We start from the raw sequence: 20793 nt of genomic DNA on the forward strand, positions 1-20793 counted from the left end.
CACATAATGAGAATAGACAGTGTGCAGCACTCTTCTTCTGAAAGGGAAATCCAACAGCAGCCTACAAAGGAGAGCGCACGGAACAAAGAGTTGAGGTGCCAGCCCATGAAACACGATGCCTCTCCTTTTTATAATGCAAACACATTTATTGTGCATATTCACCCCCTACAGACAAACCAGTTGCTAAAATATAATAATCCCTTTCTTCACTCAGAAACAAAAACACCAAACAACCCCCACCAACACAGAAAGTACTTGAAATAGCCAGAATGACATGTGGAGGAAACACGGAGGATGCCAACGTGAGACTTACAAACCATCTTAACGGTCGGGCCGTGGAACAGTGACAGGTGTGGAGCAGTTCCACCCCACCAGGACACTGAGGCACGTCCCCCTGCAGAGCCAGGCTGGGGTCGTGGCCCTCGCCAGCACAGACCTGGAGTCCGCTGGAGACCAGAGGCGCTGACGTCTCGCTTCACAGCACGGCCTCTAGTTCCAGATGCTCATTACAAGCTACTTCTTGAAAACAGAAGAGTGTCTGGTCTTTTCAGCACAGCCACCACCTCAGTGAGGAAACCCCATCGAGGGGAGGGGAAGGCGCCACATGAGAATCTTTGGCCTTACGGCTGTCAGTGCACTTAAGAGAAAGGAAACAGGCTGAAGGTGCCCACGATTCTTCATCTTACAATTTCTTGATTGCAGCATCAACCTCAGGAATGATCTCCTTCAGCTGGTTCCACTGTTCTGCAGACAGGGCGATCCCTAGAAACAGCAGCAGAGGTTTCAGAGAGCGTAAGGGGGAAGCATCACATTGTGCACCAGAGCGGCTCCTTCAGACCAGCTACAGACAGGAAGGTTGGAACCTGAGGCAGAGGCACAGGCCAGAAACAGCCTTCTAAACATGGCAGCTGTGCCAGCACTTCACTGTTCATCTCGAGCAGTGCTCAGTGCTGTCACAGTGAGTCATTTTGTCCCAGGCATCACTCCTGTGTTCCAGTTTGCACCCATTGCCCCTTGTCCTATCACTGGTTGTCACCCAGAGGAGCCTGGCTCCATCCTCCTGACACCCCCTTTCCATATTGATCCCCATGAATGAGTCAGCCCTCAGTCTCCTCTTCTCCAGCTCAGAGCCCCAGCTCCTCAGCCTTTCCTCACACGGGAGATGCTCCACTCCCTGCAGCATCTTCGTGGCTGCGCTGGACTCTCTCCAGCAGTTCCCTGTCCTTGACCTGAGGGGCCCAGCACTGGACACAATATTCCAGATGCGGCCTCCGCGGGGCAGAGCAGAGGGGCAGGAGAACCTCTCTGACCCACTGACCGCCCCCCTTCTAACCCACTCCAGGTACCATTGATGTTCTTGGCAACTCACTCATTCTTTGTGCTTTTCTTCAGCTGTTGCCACGCAGGCTGAGAAAGTGCTAAACCCTTTCGTGCAGTTTGCCCAGCTCCCCTTTCCTCAGCGTGGCACACACAGACCTCCCCGCCACCGAGGGACACAGGCTAAACCCGAGCCGGAGCGCCAGCCCGGCCCAGCAGCCGTACCTTTCCTCCCCGGTTTCATGCCGCCCTCTTTGTCAATGTAGAACTCCCTGATGTCCACGAGAACCTTCCCCTTGAAGGAGGACACATGGACATAACGCATCTTCCCGATCTGCAGGGACACGGAACCGAAGTTAAACCCAGCCCTGCAACAAGCGGCTCCTCAGCCCATAGGGCCCGTTGGGTCACTGGACGTGCCCGAGAACAGCGGGCAGAGCTACGGAAACGCTCTGCTACAGGCGCCGAGCCAGAGAGGAAACCTGCACCCAGAGCAGGATGTGACCCTAGAGCCTGCCCTCCGTACCTGGAACATGCCCTCCTCTTCACTGCCTTGTCCTGGAGGCTTTTCTGTCACCTTTGAAGGTTTGGCCTCTGTTTTCATTCTTTTCTCTGACTTAGGAGACGTTTCTTGCTTTCTTTTCTAGAAAGAGAGATCAGCGGTTTGAACAGCCTGGCCCGAGGAAACGCAGGCCTTGTGCTGGGCCGCATCTGGGTCTGCACAGCGCCGGCTACAAGGTCCCTCGACGAGGCCCACACGGTACCGGTGTGGGGGGCCCGGCCCCGGCCACCCAGAGCCGAGCAGGCAGATGTGCCGGCGGCTCCGCCTGCTCCCGGGGAGCAGTACCTGCCCCTCCTCCTCCTGCGGGCCGCTCTCCGAGTTGCTCGTCCCCACCGACTCCTTGGCCCTGGGCATCCTGCGGGAACAGCCGCGCGTCACCGCCGGGAGCGGACGGACCAGGCCCGGGGGCGGCGCCGCTCGCACCGAACCGAGCGCTGCGCGGCCAGCCGGCCCGCGGCCTTTCGAACAGCCAAGCTCCGCCCCCGCGATCTCCAACCAATCGCGCGTCTCCTCCCGCGCCGGCACCCTCGCTCTCCCCCAATCGCTGCGGCGCTGTCCGCCGGCCCCGCCCCCCTCAGGCCCCGCCCCCGGCTCCACCCAATCGCTGCGGCGCTGCCCGCATGCCCCGCCCCCCTCAGGCCCCGCCCCCGGCTCCACCCAATCGCTGCGGCGCTGCCCGCTGGCCCCGCCCCCACCGGCCCCGCCCCCGCCGGGGAGCGGATTTCTCGCAATTTTTGTGATTTGAATCAAGAGCTGCCGAGTGTTCAGAGTCAATCGGTACCGGCGCAGGCACAACCACCTGCTCGCGGGTTCCACAGCACTGACGCTGCCGTTGCCTCAGCACAACCACCGCCAATCCGCTCACCTCGAGGTGCCGGATCTTGCTCATGGTCCACAACTGTTTTTCTATCACACTATTTTACTTTTTGCTACATAAAAGGGACAAGGTACACTCTTAAATGCATGCGTTTTCTCCCTTTTTGCAGGGGTCTATTCCCCCAAATAACACAAGGAGATTCCATTTTTTTTAGCTTCCAGCAGCAAATAGTCCTCCAACAAATCTGTTCATCAAACCTACTCGGTTTATTTTTCCAAGGGGAAAAGGGACAAACAAATAAGAAAATGAAAAATGGTAAAATACTTAAATATTGTTACATTTATAGTCAGAAAAAAACGTAAATCAACTGCATCGAATTTTCTATTAGCTTTTAAATATTCACCTCAATATACATTTGTTCTTTAGGACACACAAGAGATAAATAATTGAGTTAACATTGCCAGATAAATCACCTCTGTTTCCTGAGCTGCAAATATTCCATATGATAACCTTGAAGCTGATATCCAATAACTACAAATGGAGACTAAACAGATTCAAGTGAGCAAGCAGGAGCCCACACACCCAGAGGCCAAATTTATTGAGATGTATCGTAGCACCCCCGTCATTCCCATCAGCAAGTCAAGACTGAATGGCTCTTAAATGTAAAACCCGGCTCAGCCAAACGGTGCAGGAGAAGCTCTGGATTTTGGCTGGTGTTACAGACAACGTGACAGTGCATGATTTCAAAGGAACAAACAACAAACCCCACAACAATCTGGGGGTATCCGTGGTTTTAAATGTCTAAAAATGTGGTGGTGCCTCCTCCAGCTGGGGTACCCACTTCAGGGTCTTTCCTCTTAGCACAGGGTGGAGTTCGTATTGCACAGTAGTCATTATTTCATAACAAAGAACCGACTTCTCTTATCTGGGAGATCAACCACAAGAGTCCAAACTACTCGCACATAGTCCCCATGAGTGCTGGTGGGAGTGGACAGAGGAAATGAACAGCTTCAGTGCTTAAGTCCTGTTGGAAAACAAGATTTTTGTGAGCTGCAGACTTTGACAGCAACAGGTAGAGTCAGACAGACAGCAAAGAAAATTGGTTTATGGCTAGAAGCATCAGCTGCTAGCCACTCGTGTGTATGTGGACATACATTTCCATGCTGCTTCCTTCCAGGACAGGCAAACTCCTGATAAAAAGGATAGATAAAAATAGGGGCAATAAGAATCAGCTACACAGAGCTTGTGGAGAACTTTTATTTTACCAGAACAGCTGTTAGATTCCTGCCTTTGCATGTTGTCTTGGTGACAGAATTGCTGCAGTAGGGATCACCCCTTTTTTCTTGGGTTTTGTGTGTGCAGGGGCGAGTGTTTCTTTGTTTTCCAAACCCAGCAGAATAGCAGAGTACATTCACAAACTTCTGTGTCAGCTTCCCAAAGGAAACAGCAACGTGGGCACTCAGTTCACTCCCAGGACGGGCACTCTGTTCCAGTTACGAGAAGACTGGAATTAGACTATCTCAGATTTGAGCATATAACATTCCAGTGCACATGCACTTTGATCAAAAGCATAAACACTTACCTGTAGTAAAAACTACTTTATATGGCAGCCAGCTAGAGATAAGCAAAAGGCATCCAATCGGATTATAGGACAAATTACCCTCGTGTGGGAGAGCGTGATGAACTATCCCAACTGCCCTTCAGGTTCATGAACTCTCCTGATTGACCTCTACCCACCTTTCTCTGACACAGCTGCCACCGGCTCCTGGCACGGCATAAGGAGTGTTAGCAGAGCTAAAGTATTTGCTTTAACACTACGACTTTGACAGGGACTGAGCTGCAACCACACCAGGTTACCTTCTGGAAGTTTTTGAGTCTGAAGTTTGAGCTTCTTTGCCAGAAGGCCAAACGCTGACAGGCTCCACTGCAAGGAGCATGTTCTGGGCCTGTTCTCATCTCTCTTGCCCAATACCTGCACATTTTATATGCGTGAAGTCAGGCTGCAGCAGGATTGCTAATAATTTTGGGGGGTTTTCTATTTTTCTTAATAAAGCAATGGAGTTTCATTAAACCTGGCTAGGTAATCTGCTGGACTGGAGGGAACGTTCCCTCTCCAAGTGTAACATGCCAGAAACATGGGATGCAGCTGGAGGCTTCCAGATATTCAGAACCTACAGAGAAGTTCTTCGACAGCCACTGTGCCGTGCACATTCTGAGCCTACACAGTCCAGAGCGGCACCTTCCCACAGCACAACAGACACAGTCTCTAAAGGCAGAGCATCAAAGTCCGTGGAAAACAATCAAGGCTCATCTTCCAGGCACTCCAGCCATTTCTGAAGTCACCATAAATTCATTCGGCAGCGGAGTGTCACGAACACTTCACGCATGCAGAGAGATGTATTTTAAATAAGCACTCAAAAGATCAGAAAAAGGCATTTTTCCCTGTAGTGCTGATATTTGAGGAGTGCTTGGTACCATGGCACCTGGTATTACAGTGAGCTGCTGCCATCAGCACACTTGTCTGGAATAGAAAAGACCCTTTAAAGAACCAGGCGCTACACATTTAAAGTAGCAGAAAGCACACAGCATGGGGTGAGGGTACTCCAAGAAGGAGGCTACAGAGAAACAATGAAAGATGGATGGAAATCAGCGCTTTGGTCCCCATCCAAAGGACAAGGAGCGTGACTGGCCACAACCACCCCTTTTCTAACAGGCGCACACACAGCAGCTGTGGTGTAGACAAGGATGCTCGGCTTGAATTTTCCTCACACGCAAAAAAAAGGTTACACCTTCATTCAAACCCATGAGAGCTTTTCAGCCTCTGTAGAAGATGCTATTTTAAATGCAAGAGGTAGTCACTGTGGCCTGTGAAGAGACCTCATGTGCATAGAACAAATTACAGAAAGGACTCATTCTGTTGAGCTGCAAGCCAGCAGTATTCAATCAGGAATCTTCTAGAATACCCTAGGACTTGTAGTCAGTATCTTGATATATTTTCCAGAAGAACTTGGGGGTAAACAAAGTGCAACACTGCCCAGAAAAGGCATTCAGCTCTCACCAGAAAGTGGTGACAAGTATCCTGCTTATCTTGGATGGTGGAATTCAAGAAAGACTTAAATGTAAGACAATGACAATGCCCGAGCAACTGGTTACCTGGCCCTCCTGATCTTCATGCAGCACTGGCAGCAGAAGCATCAGCAAGCTAAAAATGAGGCTTGCGCAAAGATAAAAGTAACAGAGAGCGTGTGTTCCAAGATACGCTCCCTTAGGTACAGTTCTAGAAACAGCCACGTTTAAAATGACATTCATAAAACTTCACGTTTTGTTTTGCTTTTTAATGGCTAAGTCACCTGCCTCCCTTCATACACACTGGGGGCAGCACACGAGCAGACAGCAACAAGCACTTCGGGAACTTGTTCATACATGCAGGTCAGGAACAGCGTTTCCAGAAATAATAGAGCAGAGAAACGCGAAATGAGACCCTGAGATGCAGGTGAACATGGGAAAACACCTCAAATTCCAGAAGCCATCTGGAAGTGAAAACTGAGGAATGAAGACTGAAGGGATTACAGACCAGAGCTCAGGAGAAGCTGGGCTGCTTTTGCTGTTCATATAACCACCTCATTTAAATACACGGAACAGCACAGAACGCGATCCTGCAGCAGCTGAGACTGTACAACACCCCTTGAAAACCAAGCAAGAGTTCGGCACAGAGCGGTGGCAGCTGTAAACTGTTCAAGGACCAAAAACTTGAAGAGAAATCAAGTACACAGCAAAACGCACCCTCCAATAGAGACAGGAGAGAACCTGCCCTGGTAAGAACCCTCATGCGAGGAACCCGTTTTAACAATCTCTCCTCATTCTGTCAATAACAGTCAAAACCATTCACAGTGCACCTCCTAAGAAGGAAGATCTTCCTGCAGACACTGCTTGCTCAGCACACTTTCCTAAAGCCAGGCACTGGCTGTAAGAAAACACGCTCATAGTATTCTCTTTAATTTGCATGTGTGCTTTTTTTTTTTCTTTTAAACAACTGCTCTGAGTCCTTGTTTGCTGGGCAGAGATAGCACAACGCTCTGTAGTTTCAGCTTCCCAGCTGGCTGGATGGCACATGAGTCCATGAAGGTGCTAGACTTGGTTTTACACTCAGAGAAGCTGCTCGGAATTGGCCATTCAGTGTTTAAACAACCGGCAGGAACTACTGAAGTCTCTGAACTTCTCCCCAAAAAAAGCAAAGGAAAACAGACATGGTGCAAGTCAGGGGAAGAAGGTGAAGAAAAGCACTTAAAAGGCGCACAGGAGTTAAGATTTCATTTTCTTTCTGCCTTCCTCCCCTCTATAAACTAGCGAAGAGGAGACAGAGGAAGAGAAACAGCAGGATTCAGTGGGAGGCAGGAGGTTCCTGATGGGCTCACCGATGGCTCAGTGCTGCTGTACCGCGACGCTTCGCGTCACTGCTGCTTGGTTTTCACGGATAATCTCTGTATCATCTTGTAAAGAAGACCAAAGTGCTGGAAACAAAAGGAAAATAAGTAACCATGAGATGTTATAAATTCTAATAAAATGACTGTCCTTTAACTGGATCTTCGCTTTCACCATCTCACCAGTGACTTAGAAATTCACTTAATTCCTCTTTTGATTAATTGCATTTTGATTTGTTAACAGCTGCTTCAGATATTTGACAGATACAAGAAGATCCAGGCTTCAAATAATTTGTAATAACAAACAATCACAAAAAACCCCCTGAAGATGCATTTCTAAGCTGCATCCCAAGTTCAGATACCAGAAGGATCTCCTAACACTCCAAACTTCCTGCAAGCTGCAAGCCTTTAACATTACAGATTTTAGTTACCTTGAGAAGTTTCGGTCTGAAGCTGTTACAAAGCCAAAAGAGCTTAACAAGTGAGTTGTGCACATCCTTCACCAAAAGAAGGGGCTCTGTCAAACAGTTTTGCACTGGAATGGCAAGAGATTGCCCTCAGCACAGCCAACTGAGATACTCAAAAACATACACGTCAAACCAGCCAGCCGGTTTGGATTGCTGCTTTTAGAGTGGGGCGGCATTATTGTTCCGCCTTTGGTATTGGGACTGTGTGAGCGCCGGTTACTGGAGCTAACGTTATTAATGAGGAAATAATACAACCATCTCCCGCTTCTCTTCTTTTACCTGCACTGCAATGTAGGCAACACCAAGGTAGGCTGCGATACAGACGGCCAGCAGGAGGTCAAAGATCGCCGGCTTGACCCTGCAATAAAGAACACACACATTAAGCTGCTGCAGAGAGTGTTGCCACAGAGAGAGACAACAGCCCAACGTGCCAAAGGGAATTCCTCACCTGTATGCATTCATCACCTGTTTCAGCTGGTCATAGAAAACAAACTCAGGGTCCCTGTGAGAAGAAGAAATTCTTCAGTGTGTTACACTTCTCAACACCACAGTAAGGACAGCCCAGACAGGTCAGCATGACCCCCTTGCATACCAGTTTTGAACTGATTTTAGTTGCCAAGTCTCTCTTTTCCTACAATCGGAAGCCCAAGGACATAATTCGAAACACATGCCGCTCAGCTGTCTCAGAAGAGGCACATGGAAGAACCTCGCTGGGTTCACTAAACTGCTTTAACCCAAGCAGGTTAGCCAGGATGTGAGCTGCATTTTTTGTAATTAAAGAAAGCCTTCTCAGGGACCTTAACATTTTCAGAGAGAACCAACACTCAGAGTGGGAAGAGTGGAACAGTAACAGTGAAAAAACAAGCCTTGCAGACAGAGGGAGCTGCCGAGACTCAGCACTGTGCTGTGAGGAATGAAGAAGAGCTTTCTCTGGGAGAACAGCATGAACCAAAACTGACAGGAGAGCAGAAAAGAGCGATCACTTCCGACTACATGCCAAGCAGCCAGAAAAGCTGCAGCTCAGAGACAAAATTAACTAGAGGAGGATGCCAGCTTGCATGCCCTGGCTGGTTCTTTCATCTTTTTTCTTACCGTTTGTCTGCCTTTACATGATGCTGTTTGACATCCTTCAGGTAGCGACCCATACAATATTCTAAGGTGTTGAGGAAGGTGCTGTCTTTATCAATCAGCTGGGCAGCCCTGGGCTGACTGCTCAGCCAGTCCATCACTGACTCTAGTTGTTCCTCCTGGATCTGCTGCAGAAAAATACCACCCAAGAAAGGGAGTCAACCACACACAGGCTGAGACCAGACCTCTCGCCCAGACTCTTGATTCCTTCTTCCCACAGGTTACAAAAATGCACTGTCCTCACCATCTGATCTGTGAAGATCTGCAGATCTGCAGGTGCCCCCTGCAAGGGAAAAAAACAAACAATAGGCTATTGGCAAGGGCAAGCTCGGCTGGGCAGGACGAGTTTGGCCAGCACTGCACAACAGCAGCTCTTACCTTGTCTGTCAGGTTGTAGATGACCCTTGTCAAAGCCTCAGCAATGATCCTCGTGTTCCTGGTTAGTGCCTTAGTGTCTATTTGCGACCTAAAGCAAAAGAGAGGATTATGGACTTGTCAGCGGGCTCAGCTTCCTCTAGAAACCACCCGTTTTCACCGCCTCAAGCACAGCCCTGAATCCAGAGCCCAACTCCCAGTGTTTTATCAGCCACGCTCTGACCGTCAGAACAGCACAAGCAGTCACGAAGCCAATTGGTGTTTACAAGCTGGATTTTGACTGCAGCTTTCCCCAAGGCCTCTGACCTCCTGTCCATGATGCTGTTGCGCAGGCTGTTCCGGTGGCTCTCCAGATGGGAGATGGTGAATGCCGGCAGGCGGCGGATTGCAAACCGTTCATGCTCCCACGCCAGCATGTCCTCAGCCAAGTTTATCTTCTTGTGCACCATGGAAAACTTCACCTCTGGGAACTGGCTGGCAACAACCTGAGGGAAACGACAAGCCACCCAGGGTGTCACGCTGCCTGCTGCGTAGTCACATCTTGCGCTGCCCAGTCCACCTAGACCCAATTTTTTTGTGTTCCAGAAGGTAAATACCCTTCTGCCTCTAAGGTGCAGTTACTGCCACTAAAAAGCTGGTTTATGTCAAAAAACCTGTTTTAATGCCACTACAGAAATCAACTGGGTAGTTTTTGCAAGCAACAAGCCATAAGGAAGCACAGTGGAAAATGCAGCAGATCTAGTCTGCTTTATTTGAGACTGTGACATGAGGAATTGTCTGCACTTCAAATCAAGTGACTGTAAAGAAAACATGAAATATTTCAATGGTGCACCCTTTCTCCACCTCTTAAGCCCTCTCCTCCACTCTTGGAGAGCTGCGGCTCCCCACACTAAGTCCCAACTTCCCATCTACCCAATATGCTTTTCATTACCATCTCCAGTTCTCTCAGAAACGCATGTTGCAAGGTCCCCTCCTTGGGAGGCTTTGAGACATGGAGATGAAGGCTATTGCCTCGGCCCAGAGTATCAAGGCAGAGAACAAACGCTACGTTGTCCTGAAGCAGGCTGGAATCTGGAACAGAAAAATCCACATCTTTATTGCTATGCTTTGTGCTGGGACTTCCATCCCAAAAAATCAAGGCCCTCACAAGGAGATTCTTATACACTAGACACTTAGCACAATCGTATTAATGGAGACCCTGCCACACACCATGCTGGAATGCCAGCGCCTTACTCACCAGTGTGGTCCAAATTGTCTTCCAGCCAGCGCTTGGTTCCTTGATAATTGAACTTGCCACCTCCAGATGCAAAGAACAGCAAGTTATACCTGCCCATCAAAGAAGACACAAAAGTGTCAGCATGCTGCACTCCATGGCTACAGAACTCCTGTACTCAGCCTCGGAGGTGGGGTGAAATCACAAGAGCTGGCACCTGGCATTCAAGACAAACTTCCTACGTGCCACATACTAACGTAAAAGGGACGGGGTGAAGAGGGGGAGTTCCCCATGCTTGAGGATGGAATCTACTTCCCACACCATCCCTTCCACTTGTTCCCCAGCTTGAGCAGAGCTACAGCAAAGAAACCAAAGGAAGGTGCTTGGCGATTAACTGCAGCCGTACTTGGAGGGGAGCAAAGGGTGCTTGCAACACCCTACAGGTCCAGAGCAAAAGCCGTTCTTCCCTGATCCCAGCTACACACATTCCACTGAGAACAGGGCAGTTTCTTACCCAGCATGGGTACGTCTGTAGGTGTAGAGCCGGGAAAACAGCCTGGCCAGCTCCAGCAGCACCGAGATACCGCTGCCGTTGGAGTCAGCACCGTGCGACAGCCACTGCAGGACAAAGGGGGACAGAGACAAGGTGACAAACCTATTCTCATGTACCAGAACAACCCTGAAGATAGCACACCACCATGCTTCACTTTTAACTGCCCCAGGTCTTTAAGGCCAAGGAAAACCACAGAGGCAGAGGCCACAAGAGAGAAAAGACAGGAACAGAGCGCTGCAGGAAGGAAGAATACTCACTGGAGCCACTCCAAAAGAATCGTAGTGGGCAACTATCACAACGGTGGGCAGGTCCTCTCCACCCAACCCTGTGAGCCTTCCCTGCAGAGGAAAGACAGAAAGACATCGGTGTCACTCAGCATCGCCTCAGTTCACCCGTACAAAGACAGCCCGACTTCTACACACCTGCTGAGTCTGCAGCGGCCTCAGCTCTAAGGACATCAAATACTAACCCGGCTGAGACTCCCCTGACTTCCCCATCAGTCCAAACGTCCGCTGAAGTCCCGATAAAAGAAGGCATCCCACAATGCGTCCAGTTTGAACCCTAACACAACTCACCTCCACGCTGGGGATGAGCCAGTCATTGATGGCTTTGCTCTGAGCCCCGCTGGTCACCATCTGGAAGCCATTGGCAGTTGCTGTGTGCAGCAGAACTAGAAAAAAAAAAAAAACCCACAATGTACGCCTGGGAAAGTTTCGTCCCTTTATTTCCCTTGCTAACCTAGCTCTGGAGAGACCAGCTTTAAACCATTTAAGCCTTTTCAACTGTTGCTTGCATTTATGCATTGACACGGAATCCTGGTGACCGCGAATTTTCATTCTGTCCTGAAATCCCAATATTTTGAGCTGGCTAAAACAAAAAACTTTCTTCCAGCAGTCCTAAAATTAATAATGAGCAGCAGGCTGGTAAGATAGTAAAACTATTTACAGGGGAATACATGGAAGCACTGAACTGACTTGTGGTCAGACAAAAAGCTTCAGCATCTACCAACACACCGTAGTCGTTTAACATCTTCAGTGTTGTTTTTAACCTGAGTTGGGTATCATATCCTACTCACAACAGTGTGAAGCTAAGAACTCAACTCCATGCCACCGTATTTCCAAATATAGTCAAGTAATACTCTCTTATACTGTGTTTTTCTTCCATTAAATCTCAAAGCACTTTAACAAAGAATAAACATGCAAGCAACAGAACACTGGTCCATGGTGTGAGACGCAGCAGACTGCTCCCAGAGCTGGGACCAGGCCTGTCCTCCTCTCAGTCTTTCCCCCACGTGTTAGAACTCACCTTCTGCAGCCGAGGCAGAACCCTGTGATGCAGAAGCAGCCCGTGTTTGTTCATAGATAGACAGCAGCTCTTCATCTTCCACCGCAAAGTAGACCGGTACAATGGTTTCCATCGCGAGCATTTCCGGCTCTATCTCCATGAATTGCTGATGATTTAAGTGAGACACAAACTTAGCATCTGCTAAACATGCAAGAGGGCAGTAAAAAATTAACAACCAAAGCAGAGAGAGAAAGGTAAGCTTTAAAATTAGAATATGATTTGTTGTGCATTAGAACAGGAGCTTTCAGTCCTGCGGCAGCCCAAGCCTCTCTCCCTCTCAACTGTATCTCCCATCAGAAGAGAAAGGGAACTTTTTTTTTTACCCTTACAACATCCTGTGGGACAGAAGAGATAGACTGCGGCAGGATGATCACCACAGCACCAGCTGACTGGCGGAGAGCCTTCTGGTACTGCTCGTAGGAGAAATCCACCAGCCGCATCATCACACAGCGGCGGCTCAGCACATCCGCTTCTACGGTGCGGGCTTCTGTGTTAAGCACCGCGCTTCTGGTGCCTGCGAGGAGAGAACAGCAAGAGGGTTTGTAAGTGATTTCATCACATCCCCTTTGCTTGGGCCTAGCTCCTCCTCACAACAGTCCTGGTGACAGTTTGACGAACTCCAGAGCAGCCACAACCTGCAGAGAGCTACATTCTTCTTTCCCCTTGTCCAAGAAGGAAGAGAGATCTGTGATTTCTTCCTTGCATCAATCAGAGCAACATCAGTCCAGCCACCCCCCGGCTGCAGCACCGTGTCTGCAAGCAGAGGACGCGCGCTGTGCAGAACCGCTTTGTGGAAGGACACAAGACTACCCCATGCACATCCAAAGGGCTGTTCCCGCTCACCCACTGGGATGTTTCCGTGGCTGAGAAAAATCACAAACGAGCAGGCTGCTTCTAACTGCTCACTCTCTCCTACTCTTGGCTTCAGCATGTCAAATCCCCCACATAAAAATGCAACCCTTTGGGAGAAAAGCAGGCTGGAGGCTTGCCAGCAGTTCCAGCATTCTCCAAGGGAGGACCACAAGGACATCTTGTATAAACAGAGACTTTCAAATCCATCTTACGATTTGTAATGCTCCAAATCCAATTTCTATAACTCCATAACAAAGGAAATATAAAATCCACTGAGCTAAGAGGCTCCGGAAAAAGAAACAGCATAAAAAGTAAATTGCAAGCATCTTAAAAAGCAACGTGTGGCTTTTCTAGAGTTCACAAAATATTCCGAAGTACGTTGTGAGCACTTGGCTAGAGAGAATGCTGAGGCAATCAAAGTCAAAGCCAGCTGAACACATGCCTGCTGCCCCATTAAGCCTGTCAACAAAGATTTACCACCACATGAGAAAGAGACATCTTCGTACCCCCACGAGAGAGCGACCTCAGACCCAGTGAGGTTCTCAACAACAGAAGTCTCAAGATGTGGACGCATTTTGAAAAATTGTGATGGGAGAACCTAGAAATAATTTCAGATATTCAAAGCCACCAGTGGTGTCTACAGCATTTACAAAGCCTGCAGGCATAGCTGGCACTTCATAACTTCTGCTGATGTTTGGTCTCATGAAGATCTGAAAGACCTGGAGACCAAGTCTCATGGACAGTACAGAATAAACGTGGGGCTGTAATGCCAGACTGTTAACACAAGTCTGAAACTTAGGCCACAAACCAGACAGCAGGAAGAGTCACAGATAGAGCGTGTGCCCTGGTCCAGAATAAAATACCTACGGACGACTCAGAAACAACACTTGATTGTGCGTTAGTGAGTACAGGGCCGTGGAGGCCGAGGGTTACAACATTTCAGTGATTCGCAGAACAGGTTGTGTTTCTGACTCAGTGAAAGGTGTTGCACAATCAGCAGCCTGGAAGCAACAGAACAAAGGAACCGGAGCTCAACTGTAGCATAAAGGAAGAACTGTAAAAGAAAAGGCTCTCAAATGAGGAGACACTGGAACAACAGACACTGCTGAGACAGTGAAGAATCAACCTGTCAACAGAGGAGTCAACGGCAAGAGAACAAAACTGAGCTCATGACCAAGTTCCTCGGTACGTGAGAGGGCTGCAGCTGGACCACCTGCAACACAGGGACTTCAGCCCACATGCAAGGACACAGCAGGGTCCTTGGACACCTCCAGGTCACCACGTGGGAGCTCTTGGCAGCCTCCTGCTCACGCTGAGACGTGAGGCCCACCTGCGGCCTGCTTGGGGCTGGGCCTGAGCCGTCCTGCCGCCTCCCCGGGCCCTCCTGCCGCCTCCCCTGGCCCGGGTCGCCCTCCCGGGGCCGCCTGCGGCTTCGCGGCCTACCCTGGGCTCCTCCCCGGGCCCACGGGCTGTGAAGCGGGCCGCTGGCGGGATCCGCCCTCCCGGAGGCCCGGGGCCTGGCCGATCCCGGCCGGGCCGTGCAGTGTCTCACCATAGGCCTGCCCGCCCAGCTCGTACTGCTGCATGCGGTACACCGTGAACTCGTGGGCGGCCTCGGCTGCGGGCGGCGGGCCCAGGAGCAGCAGCACGGCGGGCACGAAGAGCAGGAAGCTGAGCGGCAGGCACGAGGCCTTGAGCACCGACTCCAGCACCTCACCCGCCTCCTCCAGCATCGCCGCAGCCCCGGCCCGTCCCCGCGGCCCGCTCCACCGGCACGCACGGCACGCACAGACGCACGCACGACGGAGCGACGCACGACGCACCGTCCGCGTCTCCCGCGGGCTGCCGGGAGCTGTAGTTCGCGCCCCGCCGCAAGGGCCGCTGGGAGCTGTAGTGCGGCGGCGCGGGGCGCCCTGCGTGGCCTGCAGGGGGCGCGCGCAGCGGTGGCGCAGGCCCCGCCCACCCCGGCCCCGCCCACCCCGGCCCGGCAGATAAACCATATCAAACCAGCCCGGGCGTTTGGGGTCAGCCAGATTTATTGCGAAACAAAGGGGCTGGGTGCTCGGCCCCCGCTGAACAGGGCCCGGGCCAGCGGGTTTTAAGTGGTCAGGAGCTTGTCCCCGCAGCGCTCGCGTGGCTCCGGCCTCGGGCGGCGTTTGGCGCTGCTCCGGTTGGGCACGGGAGGGCAGAGACCTGAGGCACAAGCTGGCGGCGCCTTCTGGGCTGCACCGGGTCTCTGTCCGGGCCTGATGCTGTGGGACAGGGGGTGATGGTTTTAAACTAAAGGAGGGAGATTCAGGCTGGACACGAGGAAGGAATTGTTGGCCCTGGGGGTGGTGAGAGCCTGGGCCAGGTTCCCAGAGAGGTGGTGGCTGAACCATCCCTGGAGACATCCCAGGCCAGGCTGGACGGGGCTCTGAGCAACCTGAGCTGGTGCAGATGTCCCTGCCCATGGCAGGGGGGCACTGGGGGCGCTGGGGAGGGCCCTTCAACCCAAACCATCTGTGATTCTAAGAGGTTGGGGGCAGGCTGGTTGGGGCAAAACACCCTCATCTGGGCACGTACAGCATCTACACACATGCACACACAGAGCAGGGTCCACCAGGCACAACAGTTATCCCAAGATGTGCACCTCTCCTTCCCTCACACCCCAGGAGCAACGTGTGCCCCAGTGCTGCCCCCACGTGAAGAACATCCCTGTGTGAAGGGCTGGAAACCACTGTTAACAACTGAGCTGGGACTGCGCCTGGTCAGCCTGAGGTGCACGTAGGCTCCGGTTCTGCCAGGCCAGGCCCAGCAGTGTGAGGTCTGCCGGGCTGTCCGGCTCCTCTTGCCCTCCCCGCAGCCCCTCAGAGGCTGGGGAGGTTGCTCATCATGCTGGAGTTGCTGGAGAGAGGAGCCCTGGGCCGGACGTTCAGTGCTACCGAGCTGCGGAAGCTCTCCCTGTAGCGCAGGGAGCTCTCTGTGGACGAGCCGGAGTTGATGTCTGTGATGACCAAGCAGCTCCCGGGCTTGCAAAGCCCGACCCTGACACAGCAGCAGCACAGCAGGCTCCCCACGGCCCGGCGCACCTCCACACTCCGCAGAGAGTAAATGACGGGGTTAACAGCGGAGTTGAGCATGGCCAGAGCCAAGGTCCAGTCCAGGCTGTGCAGGTGTGTGCAGGTCTGGGTCTCACAGAAGACGTCAAAGAGCAACAGGACGAAGAGGGGGCTCCAGCAGATAATGAAGGCGCCCAGGATCATCAGCACAGTCTTGAGCAAGCGCAGGGACCGTTTGCGGCTGTGCCGAGAACTGGTTTGCTTAGAACTGGCCTGGACCAGCTGGAATATGGAGATATAGAGGCCGATGATCCCCAGGAGGATGATGCTGAACATGACTACGGAGAAAAGGATGTAGTTCTTGGCATAGAGAGGCAGGAGGACGGAGCAGGCGTTGAAGTCGCAGAGGCAGTTCCAGCCCAGCAGCGGCAGCAGCCCGATGACCAAGGCCAGCAGCCAGCAGGACACGATCAGGCCGCGTAAGCGCAGGGTCTTGCTGGCTTCGTTCTCAGCGATCGGCCTCACCATGGCACTGTAGCGCTCGATGGCCGTCACCAGCAAGCTGAAGGTGGAGGCAGCCAGCGCGATGAAGAGGATGCCTTCCCGCAGGAACCAGAGCTGAGGTGAAAGCTGGAAGGTCTTCTTGCCTGAGAGGCAGAGATTAGAAAGGTAGGCGACCCCTGCAAGCAGGTCGCTCACGGTGATGCTGGCAATGCAGGAGTAGACCCAGCGGCGGGCTCGCAGGCAGCGCAGGATGGCCAGCAGCACAAGCAGGTTCTCCAGGATGATGAAGCAGCTGATGACGACAAAGGTGGTGCGGATGAGACCCATGCCCTCGTCCCCAGACTGCCGGTTGGTCAGCTTGCCTGTGAAGTTGTAGTGCTGCAGGATGATGTTCACGTTCCTCATGGCAGTCAGCTGCAGGCAGGAACCTTTCCTGTCAAGTCTGAGCTCAGAGTACTGAGCAGAGCCCAGTGGAAAGGGAAGCGAGTGATTCGCCAGCCAGCTCGGCTCTGGACCATCCATCTTCTGAGCCGAGGTCAGCATCCGAGGGATGCAGGATGGAGGAAGGGCTGAGGTGGGTTTGCAGCAGAGCAGTGCCCGGTGTGGGGATGTCAGAGCCCCGTCCGCCAGCCCCGCAGCACTGCAGGAGAGAGGGGAGAGCAGGGTGAGGTGTTTTGTAAGGCCACGCATGGGCTTCCTGTTGTTTAACAACATTTCCTGTTGTGAGCTAGAGTATTGACATCGTTTCTAACAGCTGCCATCATTTCTCAGGAAGGGTCTGGCTGTGGTTGTGAAGGTGGGACGTAAATGAAATAACGTGTCCAGCCCCTCTTTGAACCAGGGCAGGCTGGGTTGAATAGGGTAACACCTCCCACCTTGGTGGGTAGGGTGTTGGGCTCAACAAAGTGCTAGTGAAAGCACCCGGCCAGCCCAAGACACGCAGTGCTTTGCCTTTTGCGGTGTTAAATTTACCTCTGAGCTCAGCAGAGAGCAACTGCTTCTGCATCACCTGCCCCGTGCGCCACCCATGCCCAGATCCATCCTCATCCAGGAGGAAGCTCCATAGGCTCCGTGTTCTCACCCCTGCGAGCTCCTCCGTGGGCCCAGCTCCCACCGGCCCCACGGGACACGTCCGTCCACGTCGTGCCCTGTCACCTGCGTGTCTCAAGCTGGGGCTCAGCTACACCCAGCTCAAAGAAAACCAGCCGGTCCAAGCCCTGCGTGGGCCCTGACGCTGCACCCTCCACCTCCAGCTCTCCAGGCACCTGCTGGAGATGGGCCAGGGTTGTCCCACTGTCCAGGTCACACGCAGGGAAACAGAGACAAAACGCTGCTGCCTCTTGCCTGGCACTGCAGAAGGTGCAAGGGGCTGCACAGAGACCAGAAGCCAGGAGTCCTGGCATTACTGTGGTGCTAATGCCTGCTGTTGACCTCCTCCCTGCATCTGCAAAGCTTGACTGGAGAGAAAGTCTCGCAACGTGCTATTCCCAACCGCAGCTGTCGAATTTGCCTTATGACTCACCTGTCATGACCGGCCTGAGGCTCCCGCTGCCGGAGGGAGGTTCAGCAGCCCCAGCGCTCTCCAACTGCACAGAGCAGGTAGTGGGGAGGGTTCCTCGTGCTAAATAAGTGAGGCTTCTACCTACCAAAGTGGAAAAAGGGAAGTTACAACACCAACCACAGTTCTGTGCAGGATGGACCCCACCCAAAACAGCTGCAAAGCAGCGTAGAGAAAAGAAAGACGGAGCACCTTTCAACTCAGGATCACAGCAGAAACTGTGCCCTGCTTTCTGCTTTCAGCTGTGTCTTCCCTCCAGGCTGGCACAAAGCCAGGGAGAGGTCCGCAGCCTGAGAGTGAAAATCAGTGATTTCTTCCATCCTGGGGGTCCATCCACTGCTTGATGAGTGGAGAGATCCCAGCCTGGACCGCGGTGGGGACGAGTGGAAAATGCGAAAGAGGCTCCTGCTGCAGGAAGTCATGTGCAAGCAAGAGTTGTTCTCATCAAAACTGAGGGCTCCATCCTCCACATTCACCCTTTCAACTGGTGTTTTGGGGCTTTTCTATCAGCAGCGTGGAAAGAAACTCACGCTGATAAAGTCAGCAGATGACCCCGGGGGGACTTGTATCTCCTCCCCTCTGTGCACAGAGTGGGACCTCGCCAGTGGGCACAAACCCGGCCCCACATCCCCCGCAGAGCTGCTGCTGCCGGACCCGAGGTGGGGGGTCCCCATCTCCATGGCGGGGGGTCCCCATCTCCATGGCTGGGGGCAAACGAGGCCCCGCTTCCCCGAGCACCCGCCTGGGGGAGAGTTCCTGTTGAGCTGCAGCGGCTCCCCGGTGCTATCAGCACAGAGCCAGCCTGAGCTTTATCTTGGTACTTCTCCTTTGCTGCCGTTTCAGTTCAGATGTTCTTTCTTTGCGATGAAGCGGGGCTGGGGAGGGACACCCTGTCCTGCAAAGTTTCTCATCTCCTTCCTTCAGATCAAGACCACAATGTACTTGAAACTGCCCGATAGCTGCTGAGTGCTGGGCTTGTGAGGACCAAGGGAGGTCTGGAGGCAGCTGCAGCCCCTGAACCCTCTGCCGGAGCCGTGGCCGGAGTGGGTGCTCTCGGATGCTGCGATGAGGTGCCCCAGCAGCAGGAGCCCGGGAGCCTCCCAGCCCGCTCTGCCCAGGCCAAGGGGAAGGCAAAAGCACCTCGGCCCCCGAGGGAAGAGTTTGTCTGCAGACAAACAGGGGTGCCCGGAGAGGTGCAGGGCAGGAGCAGCCTGGAGCCCATCACCATCATGGCCGGTTGGTCCTGCCCAGCCTGCGTGCCCCGGGGAGGACGTCCAGCTCCACATCACAGGGGCCACGAGCAGCCGCGGGGGAAAGGCAGCAAGCTACAAACACAAGATAAAACATCGGTGACTTCTGTTGAGGTTTTCCTGCTGTGCTGCTGCACACTCCTGATTAAAACTTGTGTTATATTCAGATGTTCTAATGAAGAAGCTCTGTGGAGAACTCTGCTTGGGGGGCCCAGCCAGGTGACCCCCAGGCTGGCTCATGGGCAGCTGGTGTCCCCATTGCTGGCCCATAAGGCTCCCTCCCCATTGTGTCCCCCCTGTGTGGCCCCAGCACAGCCCAACAGCAGCATCCATTCGCCCACAGGTGTTTTTCTGCTCCAGGAAGGGTGGAGTTGTGCTCGTTCGAAAATGACTGATCGCTCCTGGCAGCTGGTTGCGTTTCCTGGCTTTGGTCTCTTCTCCTGTGCCGCAGCAGAGGGTTGTCTGTCCAGGGCCACGTCCCAGTCCCCGACGTGGCAAGATGCTTCTGGTCCCAGAGGAGCTGGGGGGAGCCAGCAAGGCCCCTCTGAGTTGGGCTGACACCGAAACCTGGAGACTTGGCCTTTCACGGTGCTCAAACAATCGTCCCGGGCACATTGTTGTGCCTCAGCATCACTTTGTTGCAATTGGGTGGTGGTGATGGGGGAAAAGTCTCTGTGGTGCGTCTCTGGATTTGAAGGAAAACAAGAACACAAAATAGAAAGTTGCAGGATCATCTCCTTTAGACCACATTCATGACCTTAAATGGCAAAGTTTTGTTGATTTTTTTTTTCTTTAAGTGGCTTTTCTTGAAAAACTTGCGTTTCCTCAAGGCAAAAACATTAAACAGAAAGCAAACAGCTGCATAAAATGCCCTCCCACCTCCCCCAAAAAAAGAAGATAATTACTTGGAAGTCATCCCAATAAAACACATCATCAGTGGGCCAGCTCAGACCCCGTCTTCTGTGGTGTCACAGCTTCCCCTCCTTTGCAACAAGTTTGAGACTTTGCCCTTTTGGCTGATCTGCAGTGATTGGCACCAAGTGTTTCCAGCACTCCGTGCCTGCAGGACGGGAGCGTTGGGGGCGCGCAGCCCTCAGCATCCCCCCGGAGCGAGCATCAAACGCAAACTCACGAGTCTTGCTGCCTCTTTACAGAGCAGCGTTTCATGCAGCTCCTGACAGCCACCGGCAACTGCCAGAGAAGCGATCCCTCCCCTCCCTGTGGCTGGAATTTGGGCTGGAGAAGCTGGACTAGCTTGGCGCTGGGTCTCCAAACACCAGCACCGGAGCTCCTGCTGTGCCTGGGACGAGCTCAGCCTTCCCCTGGCATCTTCTGCCCTGGAACCGCGTCTCCGGTGAGCGGACACGTCCCCAGGAGGGAGGGGGCTGGAT

General features: G+C 52.7%; 3 protein-coding genes across 6 annotated transcripts; all 3 read right to left on the reverse strand.

Annotated features, from left to right (window-relative positions):
• Positions 1-682: 682 nt before the first annotated feature.
• LOC135999197 (activated RNA polymerase II transcriptional coactivator p15-like) lies at positions 683-2233 on the reverse strand. Its single transcript, XM_065652749.1, has 4 exons — positions 2165-2233; positions 1844-1960; positions 1543-1651; positions 683-762 (listed from the first exon to the last, which is right to left on the reverse strand). The coding sequence occupies exons 1-4, from the start codon at positions 2231-2233 to the stop codon at positions 683-685; spliced, it is 375 nt and encodes a 124-aa protein (XP_065508821.1).
• An 804-nt stretch (positions 2234-3037) lies between these two features.
• Positions 3038-14826, reverse strand: NCLN (nicalin). 4 transcript variants are annotated; one of them, XM_065652700.1, is made up of 16 exons: positions 14602-14826; positions 12521-12711; positions 12159-12303; positions 11429-11523; positions 11111-11191; positions 10815-10918; positions 10325-10413; positions 10019-10158; positions 9394-9572; positions 9091-9178; positions 8957-8995; positions 8677-8840; positions 8033-8086; positions 7864-7942; positions 7112-7207; positions 3038-3720 (listed from the first exon to the last, which is right to left on the reverse strand). In XM_065652700.1, the coding sequence occupies exons 1-15, from the start codon at positions 14780-14782 to the stop codon at positions 7148-7150; spliced, it is 1689 nt and encodes a 562-aa protein (XP_065508772.1). In that variant the 5' UTR covers positions 14783-14826; the 3' UTR covers positions 3038-3720; positions 7112-7147. The 4 variants fall into 4 exon arrangements, with proteins under 4 accessions (XP_065508772.1, XP_065508773.1, XP_065508774.1 ...); XM_065652701.1 differs by lacking the exon at positions 3038-3720 and adding an exon at positions 3727-4180; XM_065652702.1 differs by lacking the exon at positions 3038-3720 and adding an exon at positions 4187-6911.
• A 1072-nt stretch (positions 14827-15898) lies between these two features.
• On the reverse strand, positions 15899-17116 carry S1PR4 (sphingosine-1-phosphate receptor 4). Its single transcript, XM_065652774.1, has one exon. It carries the CDS (start codon positions 17114-17116, stop codon positions 15899-15901), a length of 1218 nt encoding a protein of 405 aa, XP_065508846.1.
• Positions 17117-20793: the final 3677 nt, after the last annotated feature.

This window comes from Caloenas nicobarica, chromosome 27 (assembly GCF_036013445.1).
Source record: "Caloenas nicobarica isolate bCalNic1 chromosome 27, bCalNic1.hap1, whole genome shotgun sequence".
In the NCBI taxonomy this organism is placed as follows: domain Eukaryota; kingdom Metazoa; phylum Chordata; class Aves; order Columbiformes; family Columbidae; genus Caloenas; species Caloenas nicobarica.